The sequence below is a fragment of the Anomaloglossus baeobatrachus genome, chromosome 6 (genome assembly GCF_048569485.1).
Source record: "Anomaloglossus baeobatrachus isolate aAnoBae1 chromosome 6, aAnoBae1.hap1, whole genome shotgun sequence".
In the NCBI taxonomy this organism is placed as follows: domain Eukaryota; kingdom Metazoa; phylum Chordata; class Amphibia; order Anura; family Aromobatidae; genus Anomaloglossus; species Anomaloglossus baeobatrachus.
The window spans coordinates 217,037,816-217,055,412 of NC_134358.1; the positions used below are offsets into that span (position 1 = coordinate 217,037,816).

General features: G+C 42.7%; 1 protein-coding gene across 1 annotated transcript in view; it reads left to right on the top strand.

Annotated features, from left to right (window-relative positions):
- The window catches only part of KIAA0319 (KIAA0319 ortholog), a 75,428-nt gene extending 58,851 nt beyond the window's left edge, over positions 1-16,577 (top strand). Inside the window, exons 16-21 of the mRNA XM_075314685.1 lie at positions 4,056-4,215; positions 5,625-5,767; positions 5,884-6,006; positions 11,727-11,817; positions 13,745-13,836; positions 14,108-16,577. Coding sequence (XP_075170800.1) covers positions 4,056-4,215; positions 5,625-5,767; positions 5,884-6,006; positions 11,727-11,817; positions 13,745-13,836; positions 14,108-14,286 — 788 coding nt within the window. The 3' untranslated portion in view covers positions 14,287-16,577. The remainder of the gene's footprint in view (positions 1-4,055; positions 4,216-5,624; positions 5,768-5,883; positions 6,007-11,726; positions 11,818-13,744; positions 13,837-14,107) is intronic.
- Positions 16,578-17,597: the final 1,020 nt, after the last annotated feature.

Below are 17,597 nucleotides of genomic sequence, written 5' to 3' on the forward strand. Positions count from 1 at the left end.
GGGTCTTGGTAGATTTGCAGTGGTATGATACTCCTTCCATTTCAATATGATTGCTTGCACAGTGCTCCTTGGGATGTTTAAAGTTTTGGAAATCTTTTTGTAACCAAATCCAGCTTTAAACTTCTCCACAACAGTATCACGGACATGCCTATTGTGTTCCTTGGTCTTCATGATGCTATCTGCGCTCTTAAACAGAACACTGAGACTATCACAGAGCAGGTGCATTTATACGGAGATTTGATTACACACAGGTGGATTATATTTATCATCATCAGTCATTTAGGACAACATTGGATCGTTCAGAGATCCTCAATGAACTTCTGGAGTCAGTTTGCTGCACTCAAAGTAAAGGGGATGAATAATATTGCATGCCCCAATTTTCAGTTATTTATTTTTTTAAAAAGTTTAAAATAAGAAACAAATTTCGTTCAACTTCACAATTGTGTCCCACTTATTGTTGATTTTTCACCATAACATTAAAATTTTTATCTTTATGTTTGAAACCTGAAATGTGGGAAAAGGTTGAAAAATTCAAGGGAGCCAAATACTTTTGCAAGGCAATATACATGCAGATAATCTTTGTGAAGGGGATGAACACAAACATGTCTAGAATGGTAAAGAGACAATTTTAAAAAAGACTATTTAAATCGTCACTGTCATTTCCACAAACATTGCACAACTCAATAGTACAATACTATAAATATAAGAAACGTTTTGATATATGTTATCAGAGAGATTATTATTTTCACGAGAAAATAATAATCTCTTTTTTTTCCTAAAGTCTGTGTTTGGTACGAGCATAAAACCTCGGGTTCGCTCATCTCTAGTAATAGGTTTAAAGAGCCGTACAGCCTAAGGGCGGCGTTGCACACTACGACATCGCAGGTGCGATGTCGGTGGGGTCAAATCGAAAGTGACGCACATCCGGCGTCACTTGCGATGTCGTAGTGTGTAAATCCTAGATGATACGATGAACGAGCACAAAAGCGTCGTTATCGTATCATCGGTGCAGGCTCCGACATTTCCATAATGCCGATGCCACGACAGGTATGATGTAGTTCCTCGTTCCTGCGGGAACACACATCGCTGTGTGTGAAGCCGCAGGAACGAGGAACATCTCCTTACCTGCCGCCAGCGGCTATACGGAAGGAAGGAGGTGGGCGGGATGTTTACATCCTGCTCATCTCCGCCCCTCCGCCGCCATTGGCCGCCTGCCGTGTGACGTCGCTGTGACGCCGCACGACCCGCCCCCTTAGGAAGGAGGCGGGTCGCCGGCCAGAGCGACGGTCGCAGGGCAGGTGAGTGCATGTGAAGCTGGCGTAGCGATAATTATCGCTACGCCAGCTATCACAAGATATCGTACCTGCGACAGGGGCGGGGACTATCGCGTGCGACATAGCAGCATCGGCTTGCGATGTCGCAACGTGCAAAGCCCGCCTTACAGTAGCACCTAACAGTCCTACTAAAGCACCTAATAGCTCCTAGGAGACCAGATGCCAAGGGCTGTAGAGCAGAACAATAAGGGTATGTGCGCACGCTACGTTCTTGATTTGACATAAAAAATGCACCCTCTGGCAGACTTGACAACTGTAAACACTGCGTTTGACAAAAAAACGTGGTAAAAACGCATGCGTTTGATGCATTTTTGTCAGTGTGTTTTTTAAAGGAGAAATAAAATAGGATAGGATAATTGATAGATTGCTAGAATAGATATATAAAGATATAGATAGATATAGATAGATAGATATAGATAGAAAGAACATATAGAATAGATAATAAGAAAGAACCTATAGAATAGATAGAAAGAAATAACAGAACAGCTTCAGGGATAGCTAGCTTAGACAGCTGTTTAAAAAAAAAAAAAAAAAAAGACATGGGGACCCCCATTTTTCTAAAACCACCCAAGGTGCAGCAGACAACTGGGGGCTAATATTATTAAGGTAGGAAGGCCCATTGTTATTTGGCAGTTTCCAGCCTAACAATAGTAGCCCACAGCCGCCCCAGAAATGGCGCTGGACCCGACTCTTCCCATTGCCCTGGTGCAGTGGCAATCGGGGTAATAAGGAGATAATGGCAGCCCACAGCAGCCGATAAGCCCTAGATTAGTGATGGCAGTCGTCTATGAGACCCAGCCCCATCACTAATCTGTAAGTGAAAGCAAATAAACACATACACCTCCAAAATCCTTTATTTGGAATAAAATACAAAAACACCATCTTTCACCACTTTATTAACCCCTAAACATTCCTGCAGGTCCGAAGTAATCCACACGAGGTCCCACAGCGATTCAGCTCTGCTACATCCCTATCCTGTCACAGCAGCACTGTAGAGCATGACTGCCCGCAGACAGAGACAGAGCCGTGGGATGAAAATTAATTTGGGTGAACCTCTAACATCAGTACCGCGACACAGACAGTACTGTGGGGCCCATAGCTGTAACGTCAGAGTTTCACCCGAGTTCATTCTCCTCACGTGGCTCTGTGACGTGGCCTGATTTGCAGTCACAGGTGAAGGACTTCAGGTGTGGCAGCAGCTAACATGAGTGACGTCACCACTGATAGCGCGACTCACTTCAGTTGCTGTGTGGAGCTCACAGCTAGCAGTCTTGCTCTATGGCACTCGCAGTGAGTGTCAGATTTCGCAGTGCTGGAAGCGTCGTGGGACCTCGGGTGGAGTATGTCAGACCTGGAGGGGTGTTTTGGGGGGTTAATAAAGTGGTGAAAGAGGGGGGCTTTTTAATCTTTTATTTCAAATAAAGGATTTTTTGGTGTTCGTGTTTATTTACTTTCACTTACAGATTAGTGATGAGGGGGTATCTCAGACTCTTGCCATCACTAAGCTAGGCCTTAGTGGCTGCTGTGGGCTGCCATTAACTCCTCATTACCCCGATTGCCACAGCACCAGGGCAATCGGGATGAGCCGGGTAAAGTCCCAGAACTGTTGCATCTAATGGATGCAGCAATCTCAGGCAGCTGCTAACTGCTATTGGTAAGCTTGGGGGCTCCCAATAACGTGGATCTCCCCAGTCTGAGAATACTAGCCTCAAGCTGTGAGGCTTTATCTTGGCTGGGTTTCAAAATTGGGAGGGGGGGATGGGCGCACGTTGTTTTTTTTACTTATTTATTTATTCTACTGTGTGATATAGACCCGCCCACTGGCAGCTGTGATTGGTTGCAGTCTGACAGCTGTCACTCAGCATGGGGGGTGTCTGACTGCAGCCAATCATAGGCGCTGGTAGGCGGGGAAGCAGTGAATATGAGATGAGCCTAATGAGCGGATGAAGTGAATATGAGATGAGCTTAATGAGTGGCCGGCACTTTTAGAAGCAGGAGAGGCCGCGGGAGCAGTGTGACAGCCGCGCTGCGCTAGTGATCGGTGATTATGAAGTGGAGAGAGACAGAGAGCGAGCGAGTGAGAGAATGTAGAAAAGTTGGTGACCTGCGTTTTTATTGACAAAAATGCATCCAAAACGCAACCAAAAGGCAGCGCAAACGCACAGCAAAACATTTTGGTTGCGTTTTGACACCTCATTCATTTCAATGGGTGGAAAATGTTCACAAAACTCAATGAAGAAGTGACATGCTGCTTTTTTTTAGGCAACGATTTTAACAAACATTTGTCAAACAAAACGCTGCTGAAAAAAATCAACGTGCGTATGGAATTTTTGATTTCTCATAGACTTTGCTGGGGAAGCAAAATGCATGCATTTTGTCAATGACACAGTGCAGTTTAAAACACAACCAAAACGCAAAAAAAACGCAACGTGTGCACATGCACAAGAGTCCATGAACTGAGCCTCCATGAGCCTCTGATTTTATATGGAGGCACACAGAAGTTTTTCTGATGGGATCCCATGGAATTCGTAAGAAAAATAAATATGTGGAATACTCCCTGTCATCAAATATTAAGTAACTTTAGAGATAAGTTGTAATCCTTATTTTGTACTGATGTAATAGGCCAGAGATGCTTTTTGGACTGCTGGATTCTGCATCGGCTTTTCTATAATTATTACTTTTTCTCTATAATCTTTCACAATTTTCCTTACATTTTTAAAGACCCACGGAAAGGAAACTTAGTGGAGCTGATCTTAGAAGTGGCAGTCCGTCAGCTCAGCGAACAACAGAAAGACACCTTGGTGAGACAGCTGGCTGTCCTCCTTAATGTCCTGGACTCTGACGTCAAGGTCCAGAAGGTACAAGCACATTCAGATTTAAGGTATTTTTCTTTCTTAGTCTTAATAAATTGATGAAATGTGATTCCCAGACAGAATGACACCACAAATGTAAGCTGTGGTAATAAGTAGGTTATCTCTGGGGTTTCTAATTTATATTTTTAGCGCTAATATTTTAGGGATAACACTGTAAACATTCAGACAGGTAGTTATTACAAAATTGGGTTCAATCGGTCAAATTCAATAGGACTGATAATGTGTACACCATTCCTGGGGGATAGGGGGGTTCCCATGACCAAAGTTTATTTTAAAGTTCTTTTTAATCAATAGATCTTGTAATAATAAAATTTTCCACAACTCTGTGTTTTTTAAAAAAAAAAAAAAGTACTGAGATAATCTTATAAATGTGCCCCGGCTATGTACTGTGTAATGGCTGTGTCTGACCATAGAGGGACATGGTCTGATCATACCACATCTCCTGGGGCGGAGAGGATGCAAAAGAGTATAAAGACTTTTCCGCTTGGGGTCAATGTTGATCCTTTTTGTGAGGTAAAACATTTCCCTGCCTGTTTTTAAAAAATATTTTACCTCAACGAAAGAGTTGTTTTGCGATCCGGTGCTATAATGTCTGTATACTTTTTTACTTCCTCCCCGGCCCAGGGGATGTATAGTGCGCTCTTCCTTGTATGTAAATTTATTTTTTTTAACCAACTGTACTTGGTCTTCAAATCTTAAGGTCCTGTCACACACAATGAGATCGCTAACGAGATCGTTGCTGCGTCACCCTTTTCTGTGACGCAGTAACGATCTCGCCAGCAATCTTGTTGCCGGAGGGTCCGGACTATTTTCTTCAAAGGCTATGTCCTGCTGGGCAGGACGCATTGCTGTGTTTGACACCTAATAATGACGTCCTATACAGGTCGCTCATCGTTATACAGGTCGCTCATCGTTATACAGGTTGCTCATCGTTACTGCATCGTTGGTAAGGTCTGACTGTGTGACATCTCACCAGCAACCTCCCAGCGACTTACCAGCGATCCTTATCAGGACGCATCATTTTCGGGAACGCTGGTAAGTCGTTAAATGTGACGGGGGCTTTAGTCTATGGGAGTTTTCTTGAGGGCCACACAGTTGGCTAAAAAGATTAGATTTACATACAAGGAAGAATGAGCCATATGTCAGGAACGCAGAGGAGCAGGAACTAAAAAGGAAAAAACAATGCCGCATTTAGACCTGGTAGCATACTTATATCAAGTAACAGGCACCTTTAAGCCCAAAGCCGAATTTCGAGGGTATGCTATATCATAGGCTTTGTAGCTCCACTAACTTTTAATGTACTTCTTGTTTCAGTGTTGGCCATTTATGTAGATTTGTATGTCCACTCTTTGCGTAACGTTATAGTGTTATTTCTTACCCTCTGTATGACAGCCTCTATATTTGTCTCCACGTACAGCACTGTGATTCTCTTCTATGTCCAGAGTGGTCACCCTGTTAAAATAAGAAAGTCATCTGAAGTAGCACGCACACTACAGAGACAGCTTCTAAAGGAAAAGGCGGATTTTCTACTGTACAAGGTGCTCCGGGTGGACAGTGCTGGTAAGTTTCACTCTATGGACAGATCATATATTACAGTGTGCGATTATCTATCACCATAAATATAAGCTTTGACGCCCGGTGTTTCCACATATGCTAAACCTTTTTTAATTTTTTAGTGTGTCTTTTAAAATGCTCGGGCCATGGACACTGTGACCCAATAACGAAATCCTGTATTTGCTATCCATTTTGGATGGAGAATTGGTTGCGACGGTATGTGACGGATGGAGAGAGCAACTGTGGTAAGTATATTCCTAATTTATTTTCCCAGCCTTCTTCTGTTTTACATTGATAATGCTACTCCTAGATAGTATGTAGTTATATATACTATATATATAACTGAATGATAATCATCTACTGAACAAATAAGTATTCTAAAATTCAGATAATTTCTAATGTTTCTAGGATTCAGTCAACATTAATTTTACTTAGATTATTAACTACCGTACTTTCAGACCACACACATAGACATGATAAACATCTGGGCAGGTAGCGTTCTACCCTGCAGTGACGTTATATAACATCACTGCCTAGTAGAGCAAGAGCAGGGAGCCAGCTGTCAGTCACAGCCAGACTCCCCACAGAGCTGGAAGAGATGGTTTGCTACCATCTCTAATTTCCCGATAACTCTATACACAGTGCTGAAAAAAATATATTTTGAAAAACAGATGCATTTCTTTCAATTTCCCACCAATATTGCCAGATGTTGTCAAAATAATAATAATAATAATAATAATAATAATAATAAAAAGTATAAAAATAACAAAAATCAGGCCCCATGTATCACAGAAGAAAGGTTATATTGACTATCTGAATGAGAAAAAAATTGTACAGCTCTTTAATGAAAAATAATACAAAAATATGCCTGGTCAGGGGAAAAATGGCCTTTAACTGGTTAATCTGTTATGTAGTATTCCTGGATTGGGCTATATTCTTGGACTGACAGGCAGTTCATACTGCTTATTTTGTTTTTATTGCCATATTAGGGTACATGCCCACGATCAGCACTAGCTGCATCCTGGACGCAGCAGGTCCTGACCTGCGGGGCCACGAGTCTCTTCCGCAGGAGACCACAGCTGCCCGTGCCCACGATCAGGGTTCGGGGCGCTGCGGTCTCCTCGCTATCTTCTCCCTACGGAGGACACTCGCATCTCCACAACAAACAATTGACATGCTTGAGGCTCGGAAAGCCGCACAACAGGTCAGTTTACGCTGCAGACTGCACATGCAGTGCGCGTGGGATTTCTATAAATCCCATTCACTATACTTGTACTGTACATGATGCAAAAAAAAAGAATGCCGCAGAGACACCATCACATGTTTCTCAACGCTGGCAGGAAAACTAGCCAGGTCTTTCACCGGGAAGGAATAACCACGGGAAGGGCAGTCTCCAGTCAAGGAAACCACCTATACCAGGGGTGGGCAATTAATTTTCCCATGGGGCCGCATGAGAAATTGGGATGGTTTTAGAGGGCCGGACTAATATAATTGACTCTGTTCTACCCAATATACTACACCACTACACCCCCTCCATATACTACACCTGTAATAAACTACATCACAACACCCCCTGCATATACTACACCTGTAATATACTACATCACAACACCCCCTCCATATACTACACCTTCAATATACTACATCACTACACCTATAATATACTACACCACTACACCCCCCATATACTACACCTGCAATATACTACATGTCCATGCTGGAGGCCCGCCGGCTGCCTGCGTGTCCATGCTGAATGGGTGTGGATGGGGAGTGGATATGGGCGTGGCTGTAAAATGGGTGTGGTTAGGGGGCGTGTCCTAAAAATTTTCTACGCGCGCCGCAAACTTTGTCCCTCTTTTTCTTCTTTAACAGTTGGGAGGTATGACAAACATCGGATCACACGCAAACATCAAATCACACACACACACACACACACACACACACACACATCGGATCGCACACACATCAGATCGCATACACGCTCACCTCATCCAGTGACACCGATCTCTTCTCGCCGGGGGAATCCTGAGAGGCAGTGCGGTGCAGCGCGACGAACAGGACCTGCGGCCGGACACGTGACTTGCTTCATTCCCTGCTGCTGTAAGTGCTGGATACAGTTAGGTCCAGAAATATTTGGACAGTGACACAAGTTTTGTTATTTTAGCTGTTTACAAAAACATGTTCAGAAATACAATTATATATATAATATGGGCTGAAAGTGCACACTCCCAGCTGCAATAAGAGAGTTTTCACATCCAAATCGGAGAAAGGGTTTAGGAATCATAGCTCTGTAATGCATAGCCTCCTCTTTTTCAAGGGACCAAAAGTAATTGGACAAGGGACTCTAAGGGCTGCAATTAACTCTGAAGTCGTCTCCCTCGTTAACCTGTAATCAATGAAGTAGTTAAAAGGTCTGGGGTTGATTACAGGTGTGTGGTTTTGCATTTGGAAGCTGTTGCTGTGACCAGACAACATGCGGTCTAAGGAACTCTCAATTGAGGTGAAGCAGAACATCCTGAGGCTGAAAAAAAAGAAAAAATCCATCAGAGAGATAGCAGACGTGCTTGGAGTAGCAAAATCAACAGTCGGGTACATTCTGAGAAAAAAGGAATTGACTGGTGAGCTTGGGAACTCAAAAAGGCCTGGGCGTCCACGGATGACAACAGTGGTGGATGATCGCCGCATACTTTCTTTGGTGAAGAAGAACCCGTTCACAACATCAACTGAAGTCCAGAACACTCTCAGTGAAGTAGGTGTATCTGTCTCTAAGTCAACAGTAAAGAGAAGACTCCATGAAAGTAAATACAAAGGGTTCACATCTAGATGCAAATCATTCATCAATTCCAAAAATAGACAGGCCAGAGTTAAATTTGCTGAAAAACACCTCATGAAGCCAGCTCAGTTCTGGAAAAGTATTCTATGGACAGATGAGACAAAGATCAACCTGTACCAGAATGATGGGAAGAAAAAAGTTTGGAGAAGAAAGGGAACGGCACATGATCCAAGGCACACCACATCCTCTGTAAAACATGGTGGAGGCAACGTGATGGCATGGGCATGCATGGCTTTCAATGGCACTGGGTCACTTGTGTTTATTGATGACATAACAGCAGACAAGAGTAGCCGGATGAATTCTGAAGTGTACCGGGATATACTTTCAGCCCAGATTCAGCCAAATGCCGCAAAGTTGATCGGACGGCGCTTCATAGTACAGATGGACAATGACCCCAAGCATACAGCTAAAGCTACCCAAGAGTTCATGAGTGCAAAAAAGTGGAAAACTCTGCAATGGCCAAGTCAATCACCAGATCTTAACCCAAGTGAGCATGCATTTCACTTGCTCAAATCCAGACTTAAGACGGAAAGACCAACAAACAAGCAAGACCTGAAGGCTGCGGCTGTAAAGGCCTGGCAAAGCATTAAGAAGGAGGAAACCCAGCCTTTGGTGATGTCCATGGGTTCCAGACTTAAGGCAGGGATTGCCTCCAAAGGATTCGCAACAAAATATTGAAAATAAAAATATTTTGTTTGGGTTTGGTTTATTTGTCCAATTACTTTTGACCTCCTAAAATGTGGAGTGTTTGTAAAGAAATGTGTACAATTCCTACAATTTCTATCAGATATTTTTGTTCAAACCTTCAAATTAAACGTTACAATCTGCACTTGAATTCTGTTGTAGAGGTTTCATTTCAAATCCAATGTGGTGGCATGCAGAGCCCAACTCGCGAAAATTGTGTCACTGTCCAAATATTTCTGGACCTAACTGTATGATGTGTGTGTGTGTGTGTGTGTGTGTGTGTGTGTGTGACTGCGATCTGCTGTGTGTGTCTGCAATCGGCTGTGTGTGTGTCTGCGATCGGCTGTGTTTTTCTGCGATCGGCTGTGTGTTTCTGCGTTCGGATGTGTGTATCTGTGATCGGCTGTGTGTGTCTGTGATCGGATGTGTGTATCTGTGATTGGCTGTGTGTATCTGTGATCGGCTGTGTGTGCCTGCGATCGGATGTGTGTATCTATGATTGGCTGTGTGTGCCTGCGATCGGATGTATGTATCTGTGATTGGCTGTGTGTGCCTGCGATCGGAGGTGTGTATCTGTGATCGGCTGTGTGTGCCTGCGATCAGATGTGTGTATCTGTGATGGCTGTGTGTGCCTGCGATCTGCTGTGTGTGATCTGCTGTGTATATCTGCGATCTGCGTGCCTGTGATCGGATGTGAGTATCTGTGATCGGCTGTGTGTATCTGTGATCGGCTGTGTGTATCTGTGATGGCTGTGTGTGCCTGCGATCTGCTGTGTGTGATCTGCTGTGTATATCTGCGATCTGCGTGCCTGTGATCGGATGTGAGTATCTGTGATCGGCTGTGTGTATCTGTGATCGGCTGTGTGTGCCTGCGATCTGCTGTGTGTGATCTGCTGTGTATATCTGTGATCTGCTGTGTGTGTGAGATCTGCTGTGTGTGAGATCTGCTGTGTGTGTCTGTGATCTGCTGTGTGTGTCAGCGTGTCAGCTAGCAGCAGGGTAGGACGGCGTGCAGCACCGACCGGAGATCACAGGAGGACCTGGGAACCACGCAGACGTCCTGGTCTGGTGAGTATGAGTCTCCTGGGAAGTGGTGGGGTCTGCTTTTTTGGGGGGTAAACTTACCCCCAACCGTGTTTCTCCAAGAATAAGACCCCCTCCAAAAATAAGCCCTAGTGCTTTTTTGGGGGGCAAAAAAAATATAAGACAGTGTCTTATTTTTGGAAAAACACGGTATATACTATACCACTATATACACAACACCATATACTACACCTGTAAAACTACACCACTACACCCCCAGTATTAGTCAGCAGTTCCCCCCTCCCCCATTGCACCATTTCAGGTTATCAGTCACTACTTACCTCTCCCTTCTTATTGTCCCCGTCCTCAGGAACCTCCGTACAGGCCCCCAGCAGAGCTGCTCCTTCTCTTGTGCTGACCTTGGCTGCACTAATGCTGTTCTCCGAGTGGTCCCCGCCACTGCTTCTCTCCGTGAAGGCCCCGGCTGTGCTGCTTCTTACCCTTCCTGGCGGGAACTTTTGAAATGACACACGCCGCACAGTACTGACAACATCAGAGCGCGCGCGTGTGTCACAGAGAAAGTGCCGGAAGGGCAGGGAACAGAGGACATCTTCCTGCGTTCCGCTGACTGTGCGGAGCTGCAGGATCGCTCCGTGCCCGGCTTGCAGCAGCTCGGCTCCACTGCACCGGCTAAAGACGGGCGGGCCTGTCACAGACAGTAGGCTGGCTGGATGTGGTCCGCGGGCTGCCCCTTGCCCAGGTCTGGCCCATACCAAAACATGGTATCCATCCACAGACAGCTGTGTATAAATTTTGTATATGGTGATACTATTTGTTAATCATGGTTCTCATCTGACCGGAATTTTTTCACCCATACTGTTATTCCTTGCTAAAGATTGTGTCCAGTATTAGGGAGGAATGGGGGTGCCAACAGACACTGTTTTCTGTTTTTAATAAGTGTTTTTTCACTTGTGTAGATTTTCAATTTGTATGTAATAAAGATTTTGGACATGACCTATTTATGGTGTGGTGATCCCATAATATAGTACTCTTTTCTTTTCTTGTTTGTTTGCTTAAATAGCTAAGGCTGCGTTGTGTACCCGTTGCATTTTTTTTTGCTGCAATTTCAGTAAACGCGCAGTTTTGTTGTGGTTTTTAAAAAACACAGAACATGGTGCATTTCTTGGTCGGAGTTGTGGGCCAAAAATGCACAGAAGCGGCAACTTGTGAACACAGCCGGAGGATAGACACAGAGCGGCTCCTGTCCAGCGGAGGTTTTACAGGAGTCAAAAAAATGATGCAAAACATCTGCCATGTGTGACTTGACTCTTATTGTGTATTTTGTGTTAATATTGAAAATTAATTTAGTAAAATACATAATTGAGGTAATAGCATCTCATATGACTTAAACATCTTGTTTTTCAGAATGGAGTGTTCTTTACATAATTGTCTTAACATTTGCCTTGGTTGCCTTCCTAATGGGACTGACATGGGTCTGCATGTGTTGCTACAAAAGGTAAACAGTATGAATGAATGAGACTCCACTTTTTTTTTTACCTTTTTTTGTTTATTTAAAAAAAAAAAAAAAAAAAACCCAGTTATATATACTTTATAAAGTATATTTTGTGTATCATCTGCAAGGTGCAAAATTTTGGGCCACCATAGGGTTGTGCAAAAATCTTGCAGCTTTTTTTTAACAACAGTTTCGGCCAGCTCTGCAAAAGTAGATGGAGATCGGGAGGGTCAGGGGCATGGCAAAGCTCTCATGTCTAATTCATGATTAGTTTTGGCATACCTAATGCCAGATATCTAACTCTAGTCCGTGCCTGGAGTAACATTTCAGGCGATGCATACGCCACTTGTAAGATGTACTTGCTTCATTAAAGGGTATCTGTCAGCAGATTTTTGCTATGTGAGCTGAAGACAGCATTTTGCAAGGGTTAAAACATAGAATTCAGGGATGCCTGGCTTATCAAGGTCCAATCTGTTATTTGTTATTTTTGTTTAACCCCTTCACAACCGGCTCATTTTGCGCTTTCTGTGTTCTTTTTGCTTCCCTTCTTCCGTTTTTATTTTTCCGTCAATATAGGCATGTGGGGACTTATTTTTTGCGGAACGACTTGTACTTTTAAATGAAATCATGAGTGTTACCATCTAGTGTACTGGAAAACGGCAAAAAAATTCCAAATGCAGAAAAACAGCAAAAAAAAAGTGCGATTGCACAATTATTTTTGAGATATTTTGTTGGTGTGATGCCTCAGGGCAGTGCGAGTTCGTAGACACCAAACATAAATAGGTTTACTTTTAAGGGGTTAAAAAAAAATCAAAAGTTTGTCCAAAAATGTGGCGTACATTTTGCTCCATTTTCCGCGACCCGTAGTGTTCTCATTATTCGGACTCTATGGCTCATTGTGCAAAATGTGCGAAGACCAAAAAAAACGTAATTTTGGCATTTGGAATTTTTTTGCCGCTACTCAGTTTACCAGATTGATTGATTTTATATTTTGATAGATCGGGCATTTCTGAAAGTGGCGATACCAAATGTGTATAATCTTTATTTTTTTAACCCTTTAGCTTTCAATGGGGCGAAAGGGGGGGTTATTTGAACTTTTTAGGTTTATTTTTTAAAAAAAGTTGTTGTTTTTTTTTTATTTTACTAGTCCCCTAGGGGGGTCTATAACAATTAGCAGTCTGATCGCTCTTCCATATCTACTGATCACAGCTACACAGCTGTGAACACCAGGTATTCTCATCTCCTATCTCACACAGCTCTCAGCCGTGTGAGACAGGAAGTGAGTCATGTGAGCTACAGGAGTCCTCACATGACCCTGTGCTACCATGACAACTATCGTCACGTGACTTCCGGCATCGGGTGGTGAGTAAATGGAGCACCGCTACCGCTATTATAATGCCGCTGTGACAGTTTTACAGAGGCATTTAAGAGGTTAACAGGTACGGGCAGATTGTAGCAGTCGGGGGGGATTAACACTATGACCACTAGGACGTAATTTTATGGCTCACAGTCATTAAGGGGTTAAGCAGTAGGACATGGCAGAACTTTTCATTGCTTGAAATACAATGTCAAGCGCATGGCAGTCCGGCACACCACCTCCTCTAATTAACACCTCACTGTCAATGTGCAATCTCTATAGAGAGCCTAGAGTAGGCGGGGACAGCACTCTTAGCTCTGCTACATGACTAAATCTAAAAATTCTGATTGTGTCAAAATGGCTGCACCCAGTAATCTAAGTGATACATCGTTGGATTCAGGATCTCTTTGCCTACATCATGCTGCTCTCAGATGAGGTAGCAAAATCTTGCTGATAGATTCCTTTTAAGTAACATTCACCTTTTGATGAATCAGGCACCTCATACCCCGCCACTGTCCCCTTCATTTATCTTTTTTGTATGATGCGCACATGTAATATATTTTTACTTTTTAGCCGCAAAAGGACAAAAATACGGAAAAAAACAAAGTATACAATCCTGGATAATTTTGATGAGCAAGAAAGAATGGCATTAAGACCCAAGTATGGTGAGTAGAAAAACAACTAATACAGCACATTTAGTTGCAAAATCATAATATGGAACTAGATTATACATGATCTCAGAGGAGCTGTGAACCCTACTTATCACATGTTCAAAATCATGCACCTGTGGGCCATGTTACTTAATCATGTGATAAGTAGAGTTCCTGGATCCGTTATCAGAGATCTCTACTGATGGAGGACATCTCCAGAAGTTGTATATTTAGGTTAATTTTACATGCAGGCAGTATTGGCATTGACAAATGTTCTTTTTCGCAGGTATAAAACACAGAAGCACAGAACATAATTCTAGCCTTATGGTTTCAGAGTCTGAGTTTGACAGTGACCAAGACACAATTTTCAATCGTGATAAAGCGGACCAGGATAACCCCAAAAATATCTCCAGCGGTGCCCTCAAAAATGGTGCTCCCTTTAATTTTAGCTCAAAATGCAGATAAACTGAGGTCATTGGGAAACTAAATGGATTTTGCAGGAAACTATATTTGACCAAAACCGAGAATGTATATGTTTACAATTTAAGTAGATTTGAGTGAACACATTTTACATCTTACGCAGAGATTAGATCTATATATAAAGCAGAGTAACTCAGAAAATATGTTGCATTACTTATCTTATATTGTCCCTGGGTTATAGGTTGGATCATACTCCGGAGCCGCAATCACAATTCTAAAGTCGCCAGAGCTTATTTCTCAATAACTCATTTCGGATTCACACCCAGCACTCTACAGTAACATATGATAGAGGAAATTTACTGTTACTCTGCCATATCTAAGATATCTAATATAATTAATAATAAATCTAGGATACCACTGCTCTAACAAGCCAGTTCTTTGAATTTCTTCTGGTCTACATATTCCACAATCAACTGTGGAAGTGTTTATGAACCACAGTACTCTATAGAGTTTCAAACCTCCTCCTCCATTAAGACCAGCACAAAGCTGTGTGGCCGGAGCTTCATGGCATGGGTTTTCATGGCTGAACAGATGGATATAAGCCTTAAATCACCAAGCACAATGTTAAGATTTGGATAGAGTGGTGTAAAGCACGCCACTACTGTACCATGGAGCAGCGGAAATGTCTTCTGTGGTATCATGAATCACCCTTCTGTGTCTGGCAGTCTGTTGGATGAGACTAGGTTTGACGAAGGCCAGGGAAATATTACCCATCTGCTCATTTTGCCAGTTGTAAAGTTTGTTGGAGATGGGACAACGCTGGGGGGTTGTTTTTCAGGGGTTTTCCTTAGTTCCATTGAAGGTAAATCTTAAAGGAGTTATCTACTAATGGACAGCACCAGTTTAATCAATTCAGCATGCTATATAAAATAAAAACAGTGGATACTTCCCTACTGCAGTGGAGCAGCCAATCGATATTGGCGCCATTCTTCTAGGAGGGTGACTTGACATTGTTGCGTTACGTGCCGGCTGCAATTAACTAATGATACATCAGGTTAGACATCCAGCGAAATAGTAAAGGTTGTGACTGACAAGTAGCTGTAATTGGCTGCAGTCAACACGTGACAACGTCACCCTCTGGCTGCATTGGCACTCACACTGCTGTAGGAGGTATGAATCCACCGTTTTTATTTTATATAGGGTCCTAAATTGATTAAACTGAGGTTATGCAAACAATCCATTTTTATTCTTTAGCATATCAAGACATTTTGGACAATTGCATGATTCACACTTTATGGCAACAGTTTGGGGAAGGCCCTTTATTTCAGCTCGACTGTGTCCCAGTGCACAAAGTAAAAGCCATAAAGATATGGCGAAGTATTGAAAAACTTGACTAGCAATGAGCACTATCCAACCATGACATATATTGCGAGCAGGCCCTCTTGTTCAACATAAGTGTCTGACCAACCAAATGCTCTTTTGAATAAATAGGCAAAAATCCCCAACCGACACACCCCACAATCTTGTAGGAAGCCTTCCCAGTAGAACAGAAGCTGTTATAGCTGCAAAGGTAGAACCAGCTCCATATTATTGTCTTTATATTGAGAATATTCCCTTAGATGTAATGTGTAGGCGCCACAATACATTTCTCCATAGATTGTATCTGTGATCAGCTAAATAAGATCCACACAAAATAAGTAAAGCAATGTAATTACAGATTTACTCATCTTTTTATATCGATGACATCTCAGTAGTGTAAAGTGATACTCAAGGTGGAGATACCCTTATTTCATTACTGTACAACATACTTTTGCTCATTTTATAGACATATTTAAAATTATTTTAAGAGGAGTTAGAGGAAAAGAAAATAGTAATGGAGACCCTCATGAGAAAAAGGCAGACTTCCCAGTATAATATCTGTACCTATGTGGTCTCAGGTAAGCACTGTAAGCCCTGCGACCATATCATCACAGATATGATTTCACATTTTAACATATACCAATGTTCTTCAATAAACCCTGGACTTTCGAGGGAGGTTTTTGGTTTTTTTTTAATTTGCAGTAGCATTTCATTGTATATTTTCAGAGCATTCTACTTTTGCAGGTGTTTTTGGGATGTATTTATGGTCATAATACCATTACTTAAAAGGTGTATACTTGCTTCCGGGTGTATATAGAGTACCTGAAACGTTGTCACATGGAAATACATGAATGATGTTTTTACTAACCAGGTAAAAGTTTGTACTGTTAACAATTATTTGTTTCTAGTGTCGTCTTATTTCAAAATCTGAACATTAGAGAAAGGTATAAAGATTTATAATAAATTTACTAAAACTACTTAGTTTGTCCTTCGTTATTTGTGCAGTCATTGTAATTTATTAGTTAAGAGATCCATCATTGTCATGGAAGTCGACGATGACAAACCTCCTGACATTCAGGAAGCTTATGAAGTATTCACATGGAATCTAAAAGATTATTGATTGGGAGGGGTCATCCAGTATTCAGGTGGGAGCGGTTATGATGAGATAAGGTGATAGTTCCTTGAATCAAAAATGACCATGACGCTCCTTGTCTAGATGTAGTTTCCTCCTGTTTAGTCTGAGGAGGTGGATAATCCAAGGTCTGGGAGGGCACACAGGTGTCGGTGCATTAGGCTGTTGAGACATGTGGGAAATGGGTACTAGAAGCACCCGAGGCCGCAGGCGTACAGAAGAACAGGAAGAAGGTAGCAGAAGCAACAGAGGCCGCATGCAGACATGACACAAGAAAACAAAGTCTTAATACCAAGACACAGGTGTGCATCTGCTCACCAAAACAATCACATGGGAGCACGCCAGTCATGCCCGACATGGAGCACAATATAAGGTTGCAGACACATTAGCGTATGGCATCCAATGAGAGAGTAATGGATGTGATATACTAATGACTCCCGGCTTAGGCTCTGCTGTGAGCATGAGCCAAGTGTCATGCGACTGTGACCCGATCCTGCAATCAGGTCACAGCTGCGAAGCTGACGGCGGGCTCTGCGGAGGAGATGAAGGGGTTAATCCCACCATCTCCTCCATTGGGAGCCTGTGTGTATATCGCACTGCACTGGGATAACATCCAAGTGCAGTCCGATGTTTCTCTCGCACCCATACACTTGAATGGGTGCGAGTGATACGCCTCTCGCAGAAAATCACAGCATGCTGTGATTTTTTTTCCTCAGTCCGTTTAGGGCTGAGAAAAAAAAAAAATAAATAAATTGCAGATCTGAGCTGCAACATTGTCTAACATGGGGCCAAGTGTAATTCGAGATTTTCTCACATTGCACTCATCCGATTTATACGCTCGTGTGAGCGTGCCCTAATTCAGCAG